Source organism: Cydia amplana, chromosome 10, assembly GCF_948474715.1.
Source record: "Cydia amplana chromosome 10, ilCydAmpl1.1, whole genome shotgun sequence".
NCBI classification, from domain to species: domain Eukaryota; kingdom Metazoa; phylum Arthropoda; class Insecta; order Lepidoptera; family Tortricidae; genus Cydia; species Cydia amplana.
Window position 1 is genome coordinate 13,678,273 of NC_086078.1, and position 24,486 is coordinate 13,702,758.

Consider the following 24,486-nt stretch of genomic DNA (forward strand, 5'->3'; position numbering starts at 1 on the left):
AATATTTAACATATGGATATGATCTGTTAGTTGTCGAAAGTGAGAATTCTGGTGGAAGGCCATTCCAGTTCACAATTGTATTTGACTTCATAATCGTGTCGAATACAGCGACCGGTCTGAAAAATAAAAGTTTTATTAATCATAAACATTTTTATTCATGAATTAGTGCCTGGGTAAGTTGTAGCAATTAAAATTGTTATTGCTCGCGCTCGAATATGTCCTTGAACTTGGTAAAAAAGATAAGAAAGAAGGTAAGAAAGAAGAAGCATTCAATAATGTTCTGTGCCCCGTCGACATAAATTTCTCGTTACGACTGTTTTAACAAAGCCAATGCTTATTTTTCCAGTAAACTTGTCAAAAAAACATAAATTTCTCTACGTTCACGAAACAATGTGGGGTTGGCGAATTTATTGCTGCAGTTTTATACTATTTTCTTCGTGATTTCTATAACTTTTTATAGGGTATGATAACGATTTACTAAAATATACGATTCGGAGTCAGAATAAGATATATTTTTAGTAAAGTTAGTTACTATGTACTACAATTCTTTGAGCGCACTTTACTATAAGCGATTTCAATGTTAGATAAAGTAAGTAAGTACTTATATACTTTCATATTCTTGGGTAACGCCAATTGATGCTGGCATGGTGACATTTATTATTAGGTGCCACAATCTATGTATAGCTGGGTTCCTACCGAGGGTGGAGCGGACTCTAATGTCCCCGATTAACTCAGTACAATAAAAATAAACGATATACCTATACCTAAGTGCTTCCATCAACAAAGAGTATACGAATGTTTATTTCTTTTCCACTCAGCTATTATTTTTTCATTACCACAGTACAAACTCGGCTTAACATATCTCTGGCCCTTACACATTCATATATGTAACTGTTCTAATTAACCTTTTAACCGCCGTAGACTGATACATAAGACATACAAAATCGGGCTCATTTCGCCGCTGTCTAATAAATAAGACACAACTTCGAGTAACTTCGTACCCCCCGGCGACACGAGGACGCTCGATGACGTATTCTATGGCGGTTAAAAGGTTAATAAATTCATCCGTTCACAGTAGCATTATCTCAATCCAAGACTGGACAAGGGACGGGCCGAACGATACTTTCAATTTGTATGCAAATGAGCTTTTGTTTATGCAATAGAGCCTAGTCCAAAGTAAATATTGTTTATTTGTGTGACAGAATTCCCGGAAACGGACGGGGGCCGAGAACTTTGGTATTGTTTTTTTGAGAGGCTCAAGGGAAGCACAAAGTGTATGGGTCGTTCTCTAGATCACAATAGATCAGCGATGGTCGCAGTGATACATAGGCTTTGGAGCCTTATATAGCCCCTAACAAGATGGGTCGTTCTTGCGAGTAACTCTCGTTGCCACAATTGAGCGTCGCGATGCCCCATACCATACCTAAAGGGTCAAGCTAGCTATTCAACTTAATAATACGTGAGTGACCCGATTTAAAATAATTTTATTATGTTTGAGTCTCACGGGAGGGATCTACGATGATTCTTAGATAGGTCTCTCTCTGAGTGTCAGTTTTTTTTAAATTTCATCTAAACTAAGGTCACTGCGGGCAAGACCGGCATACTTTTTTTTTTTAACTTTCGAGTGATCTAGTTGCGTTAATTATTCACCTACGTTACCGTTTGTAATCGCATACGATGAAGAATTTAATAATTAATAGTTTAGCCATAGTGACAGATCATTTTAATCATAAATTAAGCAAAAATGTAAAAAGTATAATATTTTTAAAAAGACGGCGAGTAGACGGACTTCCCTTGTAGTTTAAGGGAAGTCCGTCTAGTAATGATATCAGCCAATCTATGGGTGCGTATATGTTCGTAGTCGAATTCCTAAAAAGAATGAATCAAGACAATGAAAAGTGTACTTTCAACTTGTTAATATAGGGTTCAGATTCGAAATAAACGCCATTTTTCTAATATAAAGGCAAGTCCGGCATAAACTACGAAAATGGGGTGGTAAACCTTTTATGGGTAATAATTACACGTAATTATTTTTTGGATTTCCGAAATAAAAGACCAATAGAAATTTTAAAATGTACTTTATTAGTTTCTTTTAATTTACTGAGATGAAAATTTAGGAAACTAACATCATGCGCAATGTCAGGCGGATTTGTCGATACCTTATCAAATCGTTATAATATTAAAGTCGCAAAAACAGTTGGTAATCTCTGATTTAACGAAAGTCGCCGATATGACGGACTTGCCTTGTACAGAATAGACGGACTTTCAAACTTAGTAAAATTTTAATGTGATAAATGGTGGAACGTATAATTACAAAACTAAGCCAATTTCTGATATTTTAAACACAGAATAAAGATAACTGGTTCTTATGCTACTTATGTAGGTACTTTCTGATGCACAATCTTTTCAAAAACTATTTTTAACAATTTTTTTTCGAACGGCTGTCGAACTATGACTTCGAGTTCAAAACACGAAATGACTTATTTAGGCGGATTGCTCTGAAATTGGTTGTCACAGCGCCATCTGTTTTAGAGTGAGGGAACTAACGCGCAAAACTGATTAATCGACTAGACTCCAAAGCGGCATACGCCTCTTAATTCAAAAGTTATAACGTGTAGACGGACTTGCCTTGTAGACGGTCTTGCCCGCAGTGACCTTAATACATTTTCATTATATTTTTAAAACATAATAACACTTAAAATAAAAACTTATAAATAAAAAATTTGGCCTCGGTCATGGTCGCTCGGTAGGGTACCCAGTACATTTTCTAAATTATATAGCGCCAGTAGAAACAGCTTCTTCGAAGCCCATGTTATTAAATACTTTTCGCCGCCATTGACTTGATATAAAGTCAGTACATTTCGTGCCCCACACGCCACGACTTGATATGTTGTATGGCTCCTCTACACGATGGGCCAATGCCGGCCACTCCAAGGGACGCATTTATGCGTTAGAGGGAGCAAGTGATATTGCTATCTCATTCTACCGCGTGGCTGCGTCCCTTGGAGTGGCCGGCGTTGGCCCATCGTGTAGAAGAGCCAGTACGGGTTGTTTGCGTACAATTTTTGACATGGCGTTGATACCACTTTATTACTTCAGCGACGTGGCGGCGAAAAGGTTAACCACAATCGAGCTATTAGCAGTCCCCGTATCTTTTTAATATCGTAAAATGGGGTGAGTAGGGACAAAACTGACATTCAAATCAAACCTCGATAATACTTAATTTTTACATGTGGCAAACTGATTTATATACATAATAAATGTTCCGGTCGTTTGTATTTTGTTTTTTTTTCTGATTTTGTCTAGTTCCATTTCATAACAACTTTAAAGATAAACACGAAATAGTAGGAAATCCCTGCTCACCTCGTAGTTGGGGTGAGGAGGGATTTCCTACTAAGGTGAGTTTGAAAATTGTTGGATCGATACTTTGGGATTATGAACATTATAATAGCTTGATTTGTTATTAGAATATATAATTTCCGTAGCAGTAGCCTGTAAAGACTAACTCACCCCTCTGTCATCCCTTCTTTCCCCATTCATAACCCAACTGCCCTCGTAAGCCCTACTCACCCCATTTTACGCTACCTTTACTCTATTTTTTTAACTTAAAAAAAAACATTAGATTACAGGACCTACAAATTACAAGTACAATATAGTTACAAACAATAGGTACATTAAAATTAACTTTAAACTAAACAAAGCCACAACTTAGTCAAACAACCCGTCCAGCGCCCTTCCAGACGGAAAGGTGCCCATCACGCTCGTCGCGTTGTCGCACTGAATCGCGGTAGACAGCCTCTGTATCAGGAATGACCCAGAACGAGGGTAATGACTTCTCTCCCACAAACGCTGCCCCAATTCGCTCTATTTTATTTTATTCTAAGAGGCACTTTTGGCATTTTTGATATCTTTGGAATATGAAGCATTGAATTACGTCGAGTGGCATGTTCGAGTGAATGAGTGAGAATGACAGGATTGACAGGAGGTAGGTAACGTAACAATGAGGCTACTTTTAGGTAAATGTACGAGAAAAGTGAATGGACATATAAGGTTACCAGGTCATGTCAAATCATAATCATGATATTTAACCGACAACGGGAAGGGTTATTATTTTAGCAGTGTATGTAAGATGTATGTGCCAACAATGTGGTTTGTGTTCCACGATAGCGTAAAAATTAAGTATCAGTCGATTGATTTTTATAATGCAATGTAGGCTGCCCTACATTTTTAAACCTTTTTTTTGCGTAAACAAAAATTGTGGAGAAGCGCAAACAAAAATTGTGGGCAGGTTAACGGTATTTTTTATAAATATTTAATAATGTTAATTAAATATTTTTGGAAATATTCGCTCAAACAGTTAAAAAAATGTGTCAATCAAACTTTTGAACCAGCATGGATCAAATATGGATAATGAAAAGACTGAAAACTATTTAGAATCGGATCGGTTTATCCGTTATTGAGTTTTCGTAAAAATTCGTCCCTTCTCAGTAAAAAAGGACGAAAGAAAGAAGGAGAAGGAGGAAGAAGGAAGGACGTATGCGTATAACGTGACAAGTAACAACATGTGCGTCAAATCTGTGAAAAACCAATCACCAAAGGTAATAAAGGTAGCACAATTTGAAAGATCCTTCAAACGAATTTTAAAAGGGACCGGCACTCCCTTCAATTATTATTGAGTCCATATCATTATCATGTTCAAAGCATTTCTGCCTCCCTGCTTTTTGAAACCCTGAATAAATACATTTCTCACTCTATTCATTATGCGAACAAATATGAAATCAAATATTCGTACCGAAAACCCTGTTGCATTAAATCTGACAATAAGATTTATACAAGTGAATTATTTGAATAGGTACCTACTTAATTTAATAAATCTGATGGTCGCGATTACACTTGGTGGGCACGGTTCTTTTTGCAGTCCTAAGAAAGCGTGGACAACTATTTGTTGGAATGAGATGGCTAACCGTAGTGATTTTGTGAATATAACTTCTTTTCGCGATGTAGTTTTTGATACTATGTAGATACTATGAATTTTCTCTTGTAGGGGAGCCGGGGGCTTAATGTAACAGGGGTAAGTAGTAACGCTCAATTTTGACGAGGAATTAAAAAAAAAAAATTTTGCTGAATGACTTTCTTTTAACTCGAGGAATAACGTAAAACACCGCCATTGCCCCGCCAGCGGGCTCAGCACGGTTCCATTTTTATCGACTATCACTATGCCCGTCACTTTCGCACTTACATACTTGTTAGAACGTGACAGGCATGGTGATAAACGATAAAAATGCGACCGTGCTACTAGGGCTGATATCGAAGCGAGTGGATGTGCATACGAGCTCTGTTTCGACCAGGTATTGAAAAAAAATTACGGGGTAAGTTGTAACAACTCCCAGTTTTTCAAAAAGTGTCTGGTGTAAAAGATTCGTAAACATTTAAAATTATTTTGTAATCGGAATTAGTGCTTAGATTACCAACCCTCATACTCAGAATCATAAAATTATACATATTTTAGACAATACAGGCCTATTTCCTAAAATTGTTACAACAAGCCCCCCGCTCCCCTACATCATTATCCTTAACCTTCGACAGCCAAAAATAAATCTCTTTATGACCTACATCACTTATGTTAGGAATGTACCTACTATAAAACGTGCCCGAAACACGTGGACAGCTTAGGTAGATAATGGTATATTTAGTGAAAACCTTCATTGACTGTTATTATTTCCCGTTGAAAGGAAGTCGTCATTTTCCGAGTATTTTTATTTCCAATATCCTATTTCAATTTTGAATTTGGAAAAGCGACGCAGCTCAATATAAAAGATTTATACTACGACAAACCGAAACTTGATTTGGGTTTGAAAGGAATTGTTTTGTTATCAGTCTTTAAGGTAAAATAAATAACATTCATAATAAAAAAAAAATATTCTTCTCATTTTTGCTGATTAAAACAGGATACCGAACATACGTACCTTTACCATACATAATCAACTTTACTTATAAACATTACGGTTATCAACAAAAGCAGCGCGCATTATCTGCTCCTCTTAGAACGTAAAATGAATTATGTGACCCAAAAGATTGCATTTTCCAGCCGCGTTGACTGCTTTCATTATATAAAAGGATTAAATTCTTTATATTGGACCATCGGTCAGCTTCCAATCATATTTGTTTCATTCTGGAGATGATGGAAAAGGTTGTTATACAAAGGGACAGAAAAAGGGCGGCTTTCAATTGGTAACCTCACTTTCATGATAACATAGGTGTGGTACTATGTATTTAATACCTACCCTAACTGTAATAGTACCCTAACTGTAACGCTAATTGTAATAGAAACTTGGAATAACGGTCATGTCATTTCACTGAAAATGTTATACCTATTTATTATGCTTAGTTAAAATAAATAAATTAGACATATATTTCTGCGTTTTGTTCCTCAAAGAGCACACTTATCAGAAAATTACTAAGAAAAGTGGTGATCGGTCAACAAGGACGGATTTTGAATTCAATCTCCTTGACGCTTCTCGAAGGCTTTTTAATCCCGACTATTTATTTTGGACATTTTAAGTTTGTTACAAATAACTCTTATTAAATATGTACCTACTACCTACCTGTTATGCGAAGTGATATTAATAATAATAACTCATTTTGAAAAATCATAAAGTACCTAAATTTAATTCTAAAGTTTTGCCCACAGTTAATACCATGTTTTTTCGGCGTTATCAAAACCATTAAGGGGCAAAAAGGTCGGTACTTACTCTTAAGTCGCCGTTTCGTATGATTTATATTAAAAAGGCAGTTTATATTATGAAGGCAATATTTTAGCTTTTATCCTGAATAAGAGGTAAAAGCACAATAAACGTGATAAACAACCAATAACAGCGTTTTTTTTTATCTACGTAAGCGAATAGGGAGGAAATTACGCTGCTAAATAATGTATAATTTAATTAAGGTGCTGTAGGTTCAGAGAACAGAGTTTTTTTTTAAATCGTACCACTTTTTAGATCACAACACGTTTGCCAAAAATTTAATTAGCAATCTTGAGGATTTACTCTTGTAACTTCATCGATTCGAATCCGGGTTTTTTAAACTTTCGCTTGATAGAAAAAGCGGCCAAGTGCGAGTCGGACTCGCCCATGAAGGGTTCCGTATTTAGGGGATTTATGACGTATAAAAAAAAACTACTTACTAGATCTCGTTCAAACCAATTTTCGGTGGAAGTTTACATGGTAATGTACATCATATATTTTTTTTAGTTTTATCATTCTCTTATTTTAGAAGTTACAGTGGGGGGGGGGACACATTTTACCACTTTGGAAGTGTCTCTCGCGCAAACTATTCAGTTTAGAAAAAAATGATATTAGAAACCTCAAAATCATTTTTGAAGACCTATCCCCCACAAATATGGGTGTGATGAAAAAAAAATTTTTGAGTTTCAGTTCTAAGTATGGGGAACCCCCAAAATTTATTGTTTTTTTTTCTATTTTGCTGTGAAAATCTTATTCCGGTTCACAGAATACATCTACTTACCAAGTTTCAACAGTATAGTTCTTATAGTTTCGGAAATAAGTGGCTGTGACATACGGACGGACAGACAGACGGACAGACGGACAGACGGACAGACAGACATGACGAATCCGTAAGGGCCGTTTTTTGCCATTTGGCTACGGAACCCTAAAAATACAAGTTTCAAGGGGCGACGAAGCCAATGAGGACCGCGCATGTGAATGTCACAATCATGCTCAATTTATCAAACCGTTTATCAAATATACACATGCAGCTGTAAATGGTTACATGCATTTCCAAAAAGCTATTTATAAGCATTAGGTCTGTACAGCATCAATAGTAGCGGATGAAACAAAGCGCAAATACTTACCTAGTAAGTATTCCTTCACCCTGGAATGCTTTTTCAAACAGAGATAATATCATATAAAGTATATGTAATAGATTAATTGTTCTATACTAATGTCTCTATATGTCTCTTTAATGTTATATTATAGAGCTGGATACTTTTGACGCGTAGTCTAATTCGTTACTTTTGATGCTGACTGTAACTCGTTATGGACCCCCGTATTTTTACAAAGCGCTTAGTAAGGTACTGTCCAGCAATGATGCGCTTTCATTGGAATGCAATGAGCCCCGCTTGGTATGCTAAATAGGCATAAATGCTAGCCTGGAATAAACATTATGGACAATATTGAGCTCACATTCTCCGCAGCAGCAGTGTTCTTCGCATATGATGTTGTGAGATCCGAATCTATGAGCCGTTTGCATATTAGAAAATGGCGGTTAACGAGACTTTAAAATAAAACTTCTGTAAAAAAACGCACTCAACAGGTGCAGTAAATAATACTACTCTGACACGTTCCTTAGCAGATCAATATTAATAAAAACTTGTCATGTATACACAACTTTGGGAACAAATCAAATTATTTTATTAAATATTTTATTAACTGGCTTCGTCACTTTTTCAGTTTATAATTGTCATGTATAGGTTACCTTAGGACAATACCTACCAAAATGGGTAGAGCGTACATTAAATGGTGCAATTTTTTATCATGGCGCTCGTCGGAAGAGTGCGAAATGAAACAAGTGTCAGACCTGCCTGAAGCACTAAAGCTGGTAGGTAATATGAGGTTTTATTTTGCGGTACGGAAGCGTAAGGACTACTACAACCTAACGTTTATTTTAATGATTTCACTTATAGAGTCTGTGCGGAAAGAGAAGAATCGTGGATGTATTGGGCCCCATGGGGACTCTACGTACATATATAGCATGTTTCAAATCGCAAGACATGCCTCAGCCAATACCAGAAACTACGTCAAGCTCACGTGAGAAAAACCAATAACATGCTTATAAAGATAAGCATACGGGCTTACGGCAAGCGTTACATAAAGATGTAATGCTTGCCGTAAGGCCTGAACATGGTAAACATATCATTACATAAAAAGCAACGACTCATTCGTATTGGTTTGCGATATTTTTGAAAGCAAGTGATTTAGGCATGAAGATTATGTTACTTTTATGTAGTTCCTATTTTAGATTTATTTACCAAAGCCGGAGCGGGGTATCTATGAAAATATATAGAATTCAATATGAATCTCACAGCAGTTTTATGCGCTCCGGACTTTCGCGATAGCAGCTAACATTACGAAATATTCGAAACTACTTACTTTGTTGAAACTTTCACTCTAACTTTTTCAATCGCCCTTCTGCCGCGGGTCTTATCTCGCGTAATACAGTACAAGTTTCAGCAAGAAAGGCAGGGATCTCTTATTAACGTCTTTTATGAGCAGCTCAGACGCAAGTTTGCACAATATAACCCCGTATATTTCCCAGGATGAATAAGTTCTTCCCTTAAACGCTATAATGTTGCTTGTAATGTCGGTACCCAACTTTTTTTATTAAAGGAATTGTGTGTAAGAGTATGTTAGTATGTAAGAAACTGGAAATATTGGTGGAATTTACGAATTGTTGTTAATACCTTCGGTTGAATTCGGGAAATAAAATTGAATACTAATAGTAATTTAACATTAACTGTATTGCGATCGTATACCTAACTATTGTGTTTGTTTTAAAAACAAAATTTTATTATAGTGAGAGTGTAATAGCGGCCCAATAATCCATAGTAGAAATTAATTAGAAAAAAAACTATAAACAATGACGGAAGGCCGTTTCAATGGGTGTGTTATGTTATAACTTAGTAGTTCGCCCTAAATTGGGACCTCGCGGTTTGCAAATAAAACTTGTGGGTATTACTAAAACGTAGCATTTCATGATAAATCTACTTCAAGTATGCTGGTTCTTAACTAATGAATAGCATAGTGCAAAGCGGAACCCAGCTTACAAACATAATATTTACAGTATTTCGACGATGTCTGAGAAAATTAATTATTACCAATTCACTAACCTCGAACACTATTACTCTACTTTTGAACAGAACGGTAATTGATAACGCTCGCCTAATTAGCTCTTGCCAGGCTCTGAAAGCCTGGTACTTAATGCTGTTAACGAGATGTATAATGGAACATCAGTCTCAGTTTAACTTAGTTTCTTGAAATATAGTTAGCAGTGAAAGAGCACTTTGCATCTACAAAGTCATTTCTGGTATGAGTGCCTGGCAGGCTACGATGAACTATGAAGTAAATTCTTGCTGACCAACGATGTCATTAGAAAAAGCGGCTAATTCAAGCGGTAGGTCCAAAACCCACAATTAAAAAATAAGTTTTCGAATAAGTAGATGTAAGAAACACAATATTGGACGCTAGGAAAGGATGTTTGATACCGTTTTAAGTAACCATCAATCATGTACACAATAAGATGGCAACAAGCCAACGTTAGGTATATTGAGACTGACAGGCGCTGGCCAAACACATGGGAAAACATTAGGAGAGTATTTTCTGATACTATAGTAGGCAGCGGTTCTTTAACTTTTTTGGCGACGGAACCCTTTAAATTTTGGAAATCGTAATATTAGACGGAGCCCCAAATTAAACATTTTTGTTCGTCACTGTGGACCAGATATACCTAAGTACAGAAGAAGTACTTATGTCTAACAACCATTTTTTGATTAAGTAAATATTTTTGGAAAGAATCGCTCTGAAAGAAAAAAACATGTGTTGTATTTCACGAAATAGGTCTACCTAACTTCTCCATGGCAATTCACTCTTGGCAGATAATGAATCATAATACTGTAATTAACTATAGACAGACGTTTAAATCATTGCATAATTGCATATAATAATAATCCGACAGACAGGTGTGACTAAATGCTCGAGCATCAATCATACCATTCAAACTATTGTGTAATAATTATTAATTATAAATGATTAATATAATAGGTATAATTACTTAATGTTTGAATCGAAAGTATATAGTCATATCAACAGACGGTTTTTTATTATTTATTGCTGCTACAGAATATCGTATCTTGTGTCGAATCACCAACAACAAAAATTAGCAACTAAATAAAAAAAAAATCTGTAAGTACTTGTATTTCTGATGAGATTAATCGTACTCATAAATAAGATTGTATACTCACTTAATCACATTAACGTGCCATTGCCTGGCAATAGTTATTTTGTATTTGACCCTAGTTTCATTTTAAGGTAACGTAAATTGTATTGTTTTCGAGCTCCGACTACAAAATCGATATTCACGTTGGGTGTCCATTCTACAGTGAACATGCGCTTATTGTCTACAGCGAGCTGCAAAAAAGGTGACAGCTGATAGCATTGTTATGACATACGGTTTATTTAGGCTTCACAATAAACTACACTAACTTGTTCTAACCCGCCTTAGGCTTGCCTTACGTTTCTAGTCACGTATAGCAATCACGGCCTGAAAGGACTATTCCAATCGCAGTGCGTAGGCAAGTTGAACTTCCACCTGAGCGATACTAGTACCCTAATATATACAACTAATTATTAACTGAGACTTCGCCGAGTTTGTTGCCGGTCCCATATTGGGATACCCTCCTCCAATTGAGGGGGGGATTTAAATCTTCTCGGGGCAGAGGTGAAGGGTTGGAGCCGGTCTACCTAGCTTTATTTGACGTTCATAAGCGCATTGTAATTATGCCTACTTGAATAAACTATGTTTTATCTTTATCTTATCTTATCTTCTCGCACTGAATTACGATGACAAGAATTTGCGCGCGAGATGGGTCTGTTAACCTCCCGCAGTGTAGTATCAATGGTACGTATATCTGGGGGCACGGCAGTGCCCCCGCCAAGTCGAGCAAAACAAAGAGGCACGGCCGTACCATCCTTTTCTCGAAGCGATTCAGGCCATTTTCGACGTCCTGTAATTTTGTGCTGGCTGAAGCTAGAACCCTGAATTTTCAGTAATATAAAGGGCTTAACATGCGTAAGATATATTCTCAAAAACATTCAATTTGAACTTGTAGTTTAAGAATTATTGTACGTCAAAGTTCCTTATTTTCGACACTGACACACTCACTCACTCACTCACTCACTCACCTACGATCATAACAATTCTAAGGCACTTCTAGTATACCCACAAGCTTCAAATTTTAAACATAAGTAGTTTTCAGCTTATCCAGCCATAGAAAACCTAAAAATATTGCAATATCAGTCACGTTTTAAAGATCTAAGAACTGCATAAGTAAGTTTGTAATCCCATATAAATATATGCTATTACAAAGTTACTGTTGCAGTTCCTACAAATAGTAGGTAAAGTAAAGGTACACTACGATGTACGATGTGAGTATGAATGAAGATGTGTTTAGTTATGATATGTGTATACATAATATGGGTATGAGTACCCGAAAAGAAGGACTGCCTACAAAAAGAGATGAGATCCCATCAAAAACATTACATGTAAAAAGGTGCAAGTCTCGCAACGCTTCTACTACAAAAAAGTTTTGAGATGTAATGTGAAACAAAGTCGGTTATTTTAATCAGTGCCAGGGGGTGTTAAAACTATCAAATATATATCTTTAATTTGTAATACATAATATAATGACTTGGCAATCGCACATAATGCTTTACACGTACCGTACTCGTAAATACATATATGTGTAATACTCAAACTGCAATTAGCGCTAGCGTTATGTTCAATTAGAAATATTTTGAATAGCTGACGATGATCCTTATGTCATTATGCAGCCGTGCGATGGCCAAGTCATTATACGTATTACAAATTAAAGATATATATTTGATAGTTTTATCACCCCCTGGCACTGATTAAAATAACCGACTTGGTTTCACATTACATCCTAAAACTTTTTTGTAGTAGAAGCGTTGCGAGACTTGCACCTTTTTACATGTAATGTTTTTGATGGGATCATACTGTTACGTAGACCAGGCAGCCTAACCAAGGTGGCAATCGCTTGCGCTTCGCCATCGGATCGCTTTGTGTCTCTCTATCACACTTCCATATTAGTGCGACAGTGACAGTTGGGTTTTGTTCGCTACGGAGCGTTAGCGATTAGTAAATTTGTTGCCTACGGGGCCATGAGGCCAGTTCGAAATTACATTTAGTTATCATTCGAGCGTGCTTTTCGCTTGTACTTGTCTGTATATGTACGAATATGTGCGAATGAAGACAAAATCATTCATCATTTAGATATCGTTTAGATATCAAAATGTAAGTTTAAATTGGCCTCCAGTGCGAGCATCATTTTTGCGGATCAACATAGGTAGCTTATTAATTACTTACTGACATAGGTATGTATGTTATAATTTTATTACCTATAGCTTTATTATTACTTACTTAATTTTACAGCGCATTGGTGTTAGATGTAATGCTGTAAAATTTTATTTCAATAAATATCAATAATCATGTTTACACTAATAGTTCGCCTGCGCTCTGTAAGCAAATGGGATAATACTTCTGAAATGTCTTGCACACATTGTTGTAAACTTCCCCTCTTTTATTGGTCAAAGAAATCTTAAAGAGTGATGTTAGATAACTAGAAAAGTCTGTTTTAACTTTGGTGTCGAGTCTAGACGTGATAAATGGAAGTTTGTAGACAATTGACTATTAAACTTTTGCAATAATGCAATAAAAGGAAAGCTGTCCGCGATTTTCATACATTTTACTTTAAGGACAATCTACCGAGACAGTTTTCACTTAAATAAGTTTTTGGAGTACCTGTTACATTACAAAACATTCTGTATTATTATTTTTGCTAAGCTTAGCTTGACTATCAACCTAAGATATATATTGATTATTACCTATTGATCTAAGAGATTTCGATGAAACAATAACTACCAAATATCAAGTTTCCGGAGAAAAATATGGCGTTTATTTTTCCAAGAATGACTTTGCTTCTTCCAATAATAAATGTTACTTCGTCATTGCCTTAGATTGCTTTGAGGGTTCTGCGTTGGTTTCGAATACGGGCAATTCTTTGAAAGCTAACGATAATCTAAAAATGGCCCCTCGGCCATTGACGTATATCTCAGGACGGGTCTTACAGGCTAAAAATGGTACTAGTTCAGCGGTGTCACCCAAGAATTAGAGCCAATCGTGCAGTCTAACGCAAAGTTGTGCCAATCGCGCCGCGTGATGCGAACTCATCAACCAATCGCGTTGTAGCGGTGTCAAACCGTTGTACTGGCCCCATACATGCCCCATTCTTATTGCCCGTAAGGTCAGTCTTGACATAATTATGGTACGTCAATGCCCTCGGCATGGTACCTACTTAAGATGCTGGTGCTAGTAGCATTACTCTATTTCATTTAAGGTGCCATTCGGATGGCAAAAGCAGCGGTGACATCGTTGCTGCGGTGTTGCTGCGGTGCTGTTACTGACAATTTTTTTCTGTAAATCGAGTTGCTTCGTGGCTGCACCAATGCCGCGATTGGAAACTAAAAAAATACGATTCGACTCTAATTAGCAATTTATCGGCCGCTGGAGCTGATAGGTTCTTGAATACCCACTACAGCGTGAACGTAACTTACTTTTTATGCATCCCGCTCGTACTGGCATATAAGTGCGAGCGAGATGTGTAGAAAGTAAATTACGTATAGCAGCCTACGGGTATGCCACTTTTGTGGTTAAAGTCAATGGTAAGATCGCAAGAAAGCTGCATGTAGGCAGTGCACGAGCGGACGTAGTCGAGATCCCAAGGGAATCCTTTTGTTGAGCAATTGACCTTTTTCAGAAAATATGATGATAATGAATCAGTAATAATAAAACAAGAAAAAAAACTTAATACAACAAACAGTCCTGTGAGACTATTTTACTTCTAATATTGCTCAGAATATTGGAGCAAGGCAAATATTTCTTCGTTAACGTGAAGCCATTTAATGAATCCATCCAGTAGAAAATGTCTACGTATTTATCTACCGAAATTATGCCGTACCATAGAGAAAAAAATACATAGATTGCTCACTCCATACATCAGTTTTGTTACCAAAAAGACTATTAATTTCAGTGTCTACATCTAGCATCGAGTAGCGGAACTATCAGTACTGCTACTTGACAATAGATGTAGCACCGACCGGAAAGTCTTATGCTCAACAACATAAGGCTTTCCGGTCGGTGCTACATCTATTGTCAAGTAACAGTACTGATAGTTCCGCTACTCGATGCTAGATGTAGACACTTAAATTAATAGTCTTTTTGGTATCAAAACTGATGTATGGAGTGAGTACTCTTGTCTTACTATATTTCTCTATGGCCGTACTCATCACCGAGCGCTAGGGAATAACCATGCCAATTATAACTGGCAGTCTTCGCGTTTATTACAGTCTCCTTATTGGTCTTCTTATTAATGTTATTCATCTTGGTATTTTCACTGATATTTTTGGTGATTTGAACAATAAAGAAGCATTCAGACTAATTGTCGAACAGTCCTCCCAGGATTTTACTTTATTTTATTGCCTAGACTACGACACTTTTTTCTACTATTAGGATAGAAAGAGCTCGTGATTCTGAGTAGAAATAACATAAAAAATCCCAAATTTGAAAAAAAAAGTGTAGGGGACAACAAAAAAAAAACGCCCACCTACACATTCGCTTCAAGTTGGCAGTCGTGTGTCTGTAATTTAAAACACTGTTGATTATCATTATCAACGTAAGGTAATTGATGTATATATATTTAATAATATATGCAACACTCATACCAATAAATTGATGCTAGCGAGGTGCTTGAAGAGTAGGTACTATTATCGTACCCAGTGGTAGCTCGGGGGCCCCCAAAACCTGATTATTGATAAAGTAGCTTTGCAGTTTTAAAATATGTATGTACTCGAATATATAATATATTGCTAAAACATAAACAGTAAAGTTAAACAGGGCCCTTGGTTATTACCTAGCTACACCAGTGATCGTACCAATATCAAATCAAACCGGTTTTCAAAACCTGTACCTAATGTGGCTACCTTAGTCAGTCTGCGGTGACCGACTTTATTTAATTGTCACGTAACATAAATGTTCGGTAGGTACTCGTGTTGCATTTCTACAGCTGAAACGTAATTTGCAATCTGCGCTCCTCGCAATTGAATCATAGCGAAGTCATAACGAAACCGAGCTAGGTAAAATATTACCCAGGGGCGTAAGCTTCACTTACAAAACGTACAAAAGCAAATCCAACAAACTAAGTAATGCGATATTTATGTAAAAACTGCGCCAAAGTACTTTAAAATTCAAAACGGATCGCGGTGGAGTTTTCCTGATGAACATGATCTGTTATTCCTTCTATTCTACTTACATTTTAAGTTCCTTTTCAGGTACGATTTTAATTATTAATTTTGTCTCCTAAGAGAACTTTTTATTAGATAATATATAATGACCATTCTATTAGGTTAAGGACCGTATCGTTAATTATGGATACAGATAAACCTGGTCTAACTGTTGACGTGTGTACTATTTTGTATTACTATGTTTTTAAGGTATAATCTGGGGCTATTTTTAAGCCACATCTGATATAAGAAGTTTTAAAATTTATTTTATTTTAGGGACTTTATGATGATTTTAATACCGTCTAGCAAATATAATTTGGACAAGCCTATCGAGCTTCATTTGAGACTATTTCAGTGATTCCTTGGTACGATTTAAAGAAACAAAAGGTTAATATGCTGCCAAAATATGTCATCTAAGTGTCGTTTCATGATTGCTCAATTGAACATCCACAGAATAAATGTGTGGTGAATTTTTATTTTTACGTGAAAACGACTTTTTATGCAACATTTTGGATTCCCGTCAATTTCTGACGCAAGCGAAATGAGGGAAACAGCTAAAAGAATCTACCGAAGTCCAAAGTCTAACGGACGTTTATGGCGTTGAACCATGGCTAGAACAGGTCGATAGAAAGAAAGTCGGGGTTGTCGTAAGTAAATATGCCATAATATTCTCTAAAAGGCCACCATGCACAGATCCAAAAAAAAATTCCAACTAAAAGAAATGATTAGACTATGCCCAGATGTTTCGCTTTACGAATCATGTGTAATTGCTGTTTACATTTTTTTTGTGTAACATCTCGTCTTGTTCGCAAACCGCAAATTTTCTTGTAGTATTTGTCCACAATCGTTGTTGTTACTCGGGAGAATTAGGTAAATATTGTCCAAACCATATGCTTTACGTCGATCTCCCAGGACGAAATGTTACTTATTATTAAAGCACTAATTAAACTATATGTGTATTTTTTTAATAAACATATAATACCAGAAAAAACGGCTAAGTAAAGTTGTACCCATAATTAACGATACATGCAGTCCTTGACTATAACCGTGACAGTTTTTTGCTATTTCGACTGCCACATCTACCTTCTCCAATTGACTTCTACTCTGTCTGATGTCGTTGTGTTGTATAAGTTTATTTCTTAATATTTAGCAATTATATGTAAAGTATGAAGTTATTTGTTACTTTAATAAGGTGGGGTTTTATTTCCACATTCACAAACTTATATTGCAAATCGAATTGCAGCATGCACGTCTCAGAGTCATGTTAGACATTCTACAGAATATCACCAATTTATGAAAACATGATAGACTGTTTATACGACAACGGTTTCACTCACTTGAATTTTTAGTCGCTATTGGCGACATGTTTCGGGCCCTTCGATATATGATAGATACAATATTAAACCTGTAAACTGACATTTGCGAGTCACACAATTCTTCATAATAATTTGTAAAACTATATATGCAGTGTAAAGCTTTTTCTTACTTTGTCTTAAACTCAGGAATTTATATAAAATGTATCGTAGCTCAAGATATAATAGACAACACATAAAACAATATAGACAGCCATGTTGGCAAGCGATGCACTTCCGATCCTAGGCGATTAATGATGCAGAAAAAATGTATTCCGGCATCGACAGATCGCCCTATTGCAAGCCAAGTGAAACGTAAAGGAAAGAAATTGCATTTCATATTAATTCCGGTTATGAAAGTGCCTACAAGAACGTATTTTAAGCTATTTACCGACTTTATGGCAAACAGGAATGGAAATGTTTTTAGGACTTGCAATTGAGCTAAAAAAATATGACCTGATTAATAGACCACCCCTAATACTTCTGTATAACTTCGTTCAAATTAGTTTCGTTATATATTCGAAAATAGAACAATATTTTTTAAACTCGTATGAATATATTTAGTATTTAACCTGTAGGAACCTACGTGAAATTGTTTACCGCGTATGAATTTGGATGTACCTATATATATATATATTATAATGAATGTATGAGTACCCAGCCAACAATATCATTATTATCCGCGCCGTAAGTGGACCCGTATTCTCCATTAAGGGATTAGCCACATGCATTCATTTATATGCGTGATCACACGCGTTTGCCGAAGCAATATATTTGTTCGAGTAAAGTGGCAATAAGCGCTCCTCAATTTAGAGAGCGTTTTTGGGAACATTTATTTCATGTGTCGGGTCAATTTTCAAATAGGCATTTTTTGCTGTACCACGGCTAAAACTCGAAGTCCATTGGACTTAAAGACTAGAGATGTATATATTTTCATTCAGTGTATAATAAACTTTAAAAATAATGTACTTTAAATGTTATTTTTTTCTGACAAAATCGCATTTTAAGTTCTAAAAACGGCGAAATTTGCCGTTTTTCGCGTGTCCCAGTGGTGGCATAGCCCAATAAAAAAAATCATAACTTTGGATGTAGGCAACGTATTATTAATAGCTTTATATTTTTATAACGAGCATTTTCTAGAGAATTTATTAAATCATTTAGATAATTTAATGCTTTATTTAATAAAACAAGGGAAGTCTTTTTATCGTTGTCCCGCGCGGCACTTGTTTTGTTATGACTTAAAGATACCCCCCAAAATCTTTTTTGTCTATTGAATAACGATTAGATTAACTTTACGACGCAATAGTGCGGTTAGTTGGGCGTCTATCACCATTTAGTATGCACACGGAAACAGTTTTATTTATGTAAAAACAGGTGATAATCTCTTACGATATATTTTGGTACGACTACAATGACATTTGTATGGACGCTTCATATCATATCATATCATATCATTTATTCAGTAATAGTCATACATTGTCATTTATTATTTACAATTCACTTAGTGAGCTAAGGATAATATTATAAGGTATAGAAATTGGAAATAAATAAAAATTTACATTTAAATTTGCATTGTGATGGAATGTTCATATTTTTGTCTCATTGTTCTCATTAATAAACTCATTTACGGAGTAATAGGCCTTCCGAATCAATAAACATTTTAAGCGCGAGTTAAAACCCGACATCGTGTTCATGTTTTTAATGTCACATGGAATATTATTGTAAATCCTACTTCTAACCACATGTATACAATTGCCAGTCTTCCTAAGGCGATGAGTGGGCTGTACCAAGTCATGCTGACGGCTGTCCTGGAATCTTTTACTGTTCCACTGTTTTTTGGGGAACAAAGTCAAGTTCGCTCGGACGTACTTTGCCACCTCGAGTATATACAAGGAGGGGAGTGTTAGAATGCGGAAATTAATAAAAAGTTGGCGGGCAGGTGTATCTGGGGCAACTCTCGCCATTGTCCTAATTATCTTTTTCTGGATAACAAATGGCCGGTCCCTGTCCGCAGCCAGGCCCCACAGCTCTAGTCCATATGACAGGACAGAATGGACATACGCGTAGTAAGCCTTTATATACACATATACACATATGTTGGTACACAGTCGAAATAAAAATGTGTATTTCATAATAATAGTTGCAAATATAGTGCTAAAATATATAGTAAAATAAATAATTGAATCGATTATATGGCGTAAGAAATTTCGCCAAAAAATATTGTTGGCGACATTTGTATGGCGACATTTGTACGGCTATTTTGACCGTACAGATGTCGATTGTGGCATACAAATGTCGATATAGTACCATACAAATGTCGAAAAGGCGTCATAAAAATGTCCTCAGGGTCTTACAAATGCCACAAAATTGATAAATAGTGACATAAACATTTTGATACTGCCATACAATGTCGAAAAAATGCCATATACATGTCAAAAACGCCTTAAAATTGCTAAATAGTGCCATACAAATGTCGATCTTTAGACGTCCATATCTAGCTAACTATAAAAAGTAGAGTAGTGCCTCGTACAGTATATTTTTTGTTGTTAAGAATCCTTCCTAAATCGATGATAATAAATCTAATTTTCCAAAAATAAAAAGTTGCCATACAAATGTCGAAAAAACACCCTCTTCAAAAATTGACCCTGTCATTGAACAAATCTACTTACCTAATAAATATTCAAACACCAACTAGACTTTGGTCAGCGAGTCGTGACACAAAAAACGCGCTAATAGGGGATATTATGCAAAACTGCGTAGGGGGCGCAACTAGCACATACCGAGGGCCTACCGCGAAACGCGAAAATTGATATTTCGTTATCTGCCTCACTATCACTCTTGCATAATTAGAACAATTTTTTTTGCATAATTTTACGGATCACAAAAATCGCAGGGAAAGAAAACAAGTCAAGAGCCAATAACTATTAGGTACCTACATTTTGTTTGTCTTTTTGATATCAGTTTATAAAGTGTAAGTAGATTGGTTTTTTTTTTACATTATTTTACTCAAAATAATATTATGAAATGAAATGAAATGAAAATGCTTTATTGCCACAAAAAAAGTACAAAATATAAACTAACTAACTTAAACTAACTATTCTAATAATTTTAAGTATAAGTTATAATTATTTCTAAATGGTGTGGCAAACGGTTTTTGCGTCAGCATGATGCTGAAAATGCCCACCCACATGGGTGACACTTCAGCGCTGTTTTTCAGCCAGAACCAAATTCCCTTCGCTTATTATTACAAGTAGTGTCTCAATTGTAAATAAACTGGTATAAAAATGATGTCGAAGTCTGATTTATCGAATCAAAACAGCACGGCACGTCGATTTCCGACAAGAATGAACTGTTTCCGGGCCGCCGATTGCGACGAAGGCTTACTTTAGTGCAGTTCCTGCACTTAGGCGGAAAGTGGGCTGCAATAAGTCCTCGACATCAATTTACCACTTTCCTGAGTATTAGAGATTTAATAAAAGTACACGTGCCGGTTAAGACAGAAATACCTATTGCTCAGTTATTAAGGTACCTACAATTACTGAATCGCGATCAGAAAGGGATTAGAAATAACAGATTTCCATACACTTACGTCAAAATCAATATGGATTGACAGCTATCTCAATCCCTTTCTAATCGCGATTCAGTAATACATAAGCACAATGCACTCAGATTAGTGTTCTAAACTTAAATTGGTTTTATCATATTGGGTATTGGGCATAGGTTTGATTACTCATCTTTCACTAAAAATAAATAAAAATACCTAAAACACAAATTATTTTTGATTTTTCCTTGTTACCTCTGAAATTTGATACTCTGCATAAGGTAAGGTAATTTCAGTTTCTAGCTTTTCCATATAAATGGCCGGTTGCTACAATAAGGTACCTATCACCTCACAATTTACACACAAAATTGGCACAAACCGTTCACCGCAAGGACTAGAGAGTTTCGTCCGAGGATATAGTGTTGATTGCGAAGACAGTTCGTATTTATTACAAATAATCGTTTTAAAAAGCGGCCAAGTGCGAGTCGGACTCGCCCATGAAGGGTTCCGTATTTAGGCGATTTATGACGTATAAAAAAAACTACTTACTAGATCTCGTTCAAACCAATTTTCGGTGGAAGTTTACATGGTAATGTACATCATATATTTTTTTTAGTTTTATCATTCTCTTATTTTAGAAGTTACGGGGGGGGACACACATTTTACCACTTTGGAAGTGTCTCTCGCGCAAACTATTCAGTTTAGAAAAAAATGATATTAGAAACCTCAATATCATTTTTGAAGACCTATCCATAGATACCCCACACGTATGGGTTTGATGAAAAAAAATTTTTTGAGTTTCAGTTCGAAGCATGGGGAACCCCAAAAATTTATTGTTTTTTTTCTATTTTTGTGTGAAAATCTTAATGCGGTTCACAGAATACATCTACTTACCAAGTTTCAACAGTATAGTTCTTATAGTTTCGGAGAAAAGTGGCTGTGACATACGGACGGACAGACAGACGGACAGACAGACAGACAGACAGACAGACAGACAGACATGACGAATCTATAAGGGTTCCGTTTTTTGCCATTTGGCTACGGAACCCTAAAAAATCAGAGGATTCAGTAGGAACAGAGACATTGAAGACTGACGATGATGGTGGTAGGTATTAGAGGAGTTTATATCCAGTGGAGTGTCATGGTCGAAGTGGTGGGCCCTAAGCTAATAAAATTTCCTGACCATTCCGCATCTTCTAAAACAACTAAGTTACAAGGTTACTTGTATAAAACGGCTCACGCTTGGCTTGGCTTGGCACGAGGGGCGTGTTTAGCCAGTAGCCTTCAGACTTATACAATTGTGACCGCCGCAGTGTACTATAAATTAAATATTATTATTATCATTTGCATCATCCAGTGATTATAAATTTTGCGGGAAGCCGCGGCTTTGTTGCGGGAAAATCGACCACTGACGCAATTCATACCATTCGAATCCTAATGGAAAAATTCAGGCACAACAGGGCTGACCTTCACATGGCTTTCATTGACCTAGAAAAAGCGTTCGACAGGGTCCCGAGAAACTTAATCTGGCAGGCACTGCGAGCACATAATGTACCTGAATACTACATAAATACCGTAAAGGATATGTACAACGATGTCACAACCAGAGTGCGGTGCCCAGCGGGAGTGAGTGACGAGTTTGAAGTAAAGGTCGGCGTCCATCAGGGGTCAGCTCTGAGCCCCCTTCTCTTTAACGTCGTGATGAATCACTTAACCGCCAGGTTGCAACAACCACCGCCATGGACTCTACTTTACGCAGACGACATAGTCCTCATTAGCGAAACATCTCACGAGCTGCAAGAAATGCTGGAGGAATGGAGAGTAGCGTTAGAAAGTGCAGGTCTACGGATAAGTCGCCACAAAACAGAATACATGCACTGCAACTTTAGCGGCAGCCAAAACCTCCATGCCATTCCCTTGGACGGAACGCCCTTAAACCAAGTTAACAGTTTTAAATATCTAGGCTCGGTCATTTCCTGCGATGGTTCCATTGATGCCGATGTCTCCCACAGAATAAACACGGGCTGGATGAAGTGGAAAGACCTAACGGGTGTTTTATGTGACAAGAGAATGCCGGTTACCATTAAAGGGAAAGTCTATAAAGCGGCAGTCCGTCCGGCCATGGTGTACGGCGCCGAGTGCTGGCCCCTCAAAAAACAACTAGAGGATAAGCTTCATGCCGCCGAGATGAAAATGCTCCGCTGGGCAGGTGGCGTCAGCTTACTTGACCACATCCGTAACACCTACGTCCGTGGTAGTTTCAAAGTCAGACCTTTGCCCGAAAAATTAACCGAAGGGCGACTCCGATGGTTCGGACACGTCATGCGCCGAGAACCCGAACACATGACACGTAAGGTGCTAGATATGTTCCCCACACAATCTAGACGAGGAAGACCCCGACTGACATGGCTGGCAACAGTCAAGAGGGATATGGAAGAAGCCCAAATCACACCTGAGACGACCCAGGACCGTGAAGCCTGGCGAAACATAATTAGGAGAGCCGACCCCAAATAATGGGAAAAGGACAAGGAGAAGAAGAAGTAATACATAAGCACAATGCACTCAGATTAGTGTTCTAAACTTAAATTGGTTTTATCATATTGGGTATTGGGCATAGGTTTGATTACTCATCTTTCACTAAAAATAAATAAAAATACCTAAAACACAAATTATTTTTGATTTTTCCTTGTTACCTCTGAAATTTGATACTCTGCATAAGGTAAGGTAATTTCAGTTTCTAGCTTTTCCATATAAATGGCCGGTTGCTACAATAAGGTACCTATCACCTCACAATTTACACACAAAATTGGCACAAACCGTTCACCGCAACGACTAGAGAGTTTCGTCCGAGGATATAGTGTTGATTGCGAAGACAGTTCGTATTTATTACAAATAATCGTTTTAAAAAGCGGCCAAGTGCGAGTCGGACTCGCCCATGAAGGGTTCCGTATTTAGGCGATTTATGACGTATAAAAAAAACTACTTACTAGATCTCGTTCAAACCAATTTTCGGTGGAAGTTTACATGGTAATGTACATCATATATTTTTTTTAGTTTTATCATTCTCTTATTTTAGAAGTTACGGGGGGGGACACACATTTTACCACTTTGGAAGTGTCTCTCGCGCAAACTATTCAGTTTAGAAAAAAATGATATTAGAAACCTCAATATCATTTTTGAAGACCTATCCATAGATACCCCACACGTATGGGTTTGATGAAAAAAAAATGTTTGAGTTTCAGTTCGAAGCATGGGGAACCCCAAAAATTTATTGTTTTTTTTCTATTTTTGTGTGAAAATCTTAATGCGGTTCACAGAATACATCTACTTACCAAGTTTCAACAGTATAGTTCTTATAGTTTCGGAGAAAAGTGGCTGTGACATACGGACGGACAGACAGACGGACAGACAGACAGACAGACAGACAGACAGACATGACGAATCT

General features: G+C 36.7%; 1 protein-coding gene across 1 annotated transcript in view; it reads left to right on the forward strand.

Moving 5' to 3' along the window:
- Positions 1–22,478: 22,478 nt before the first annotated feature.
- The window catches only part of LOC134651698 (uncharacterized), a 409,485-nt gene continuing 407,477 nt past the window's right edge, over positions 22,479–24,486 (forward strand). Inside the window, exon 1 of the mRNA XM_063506799.1 lies at positions 22,479–23,421. Coding sequence (XP_063362869.1) covers positions 22,479–23,421 — 943 coding nt within the window. The remainder of the gene's footprint in view (positions 23,422–24,486) is intronic.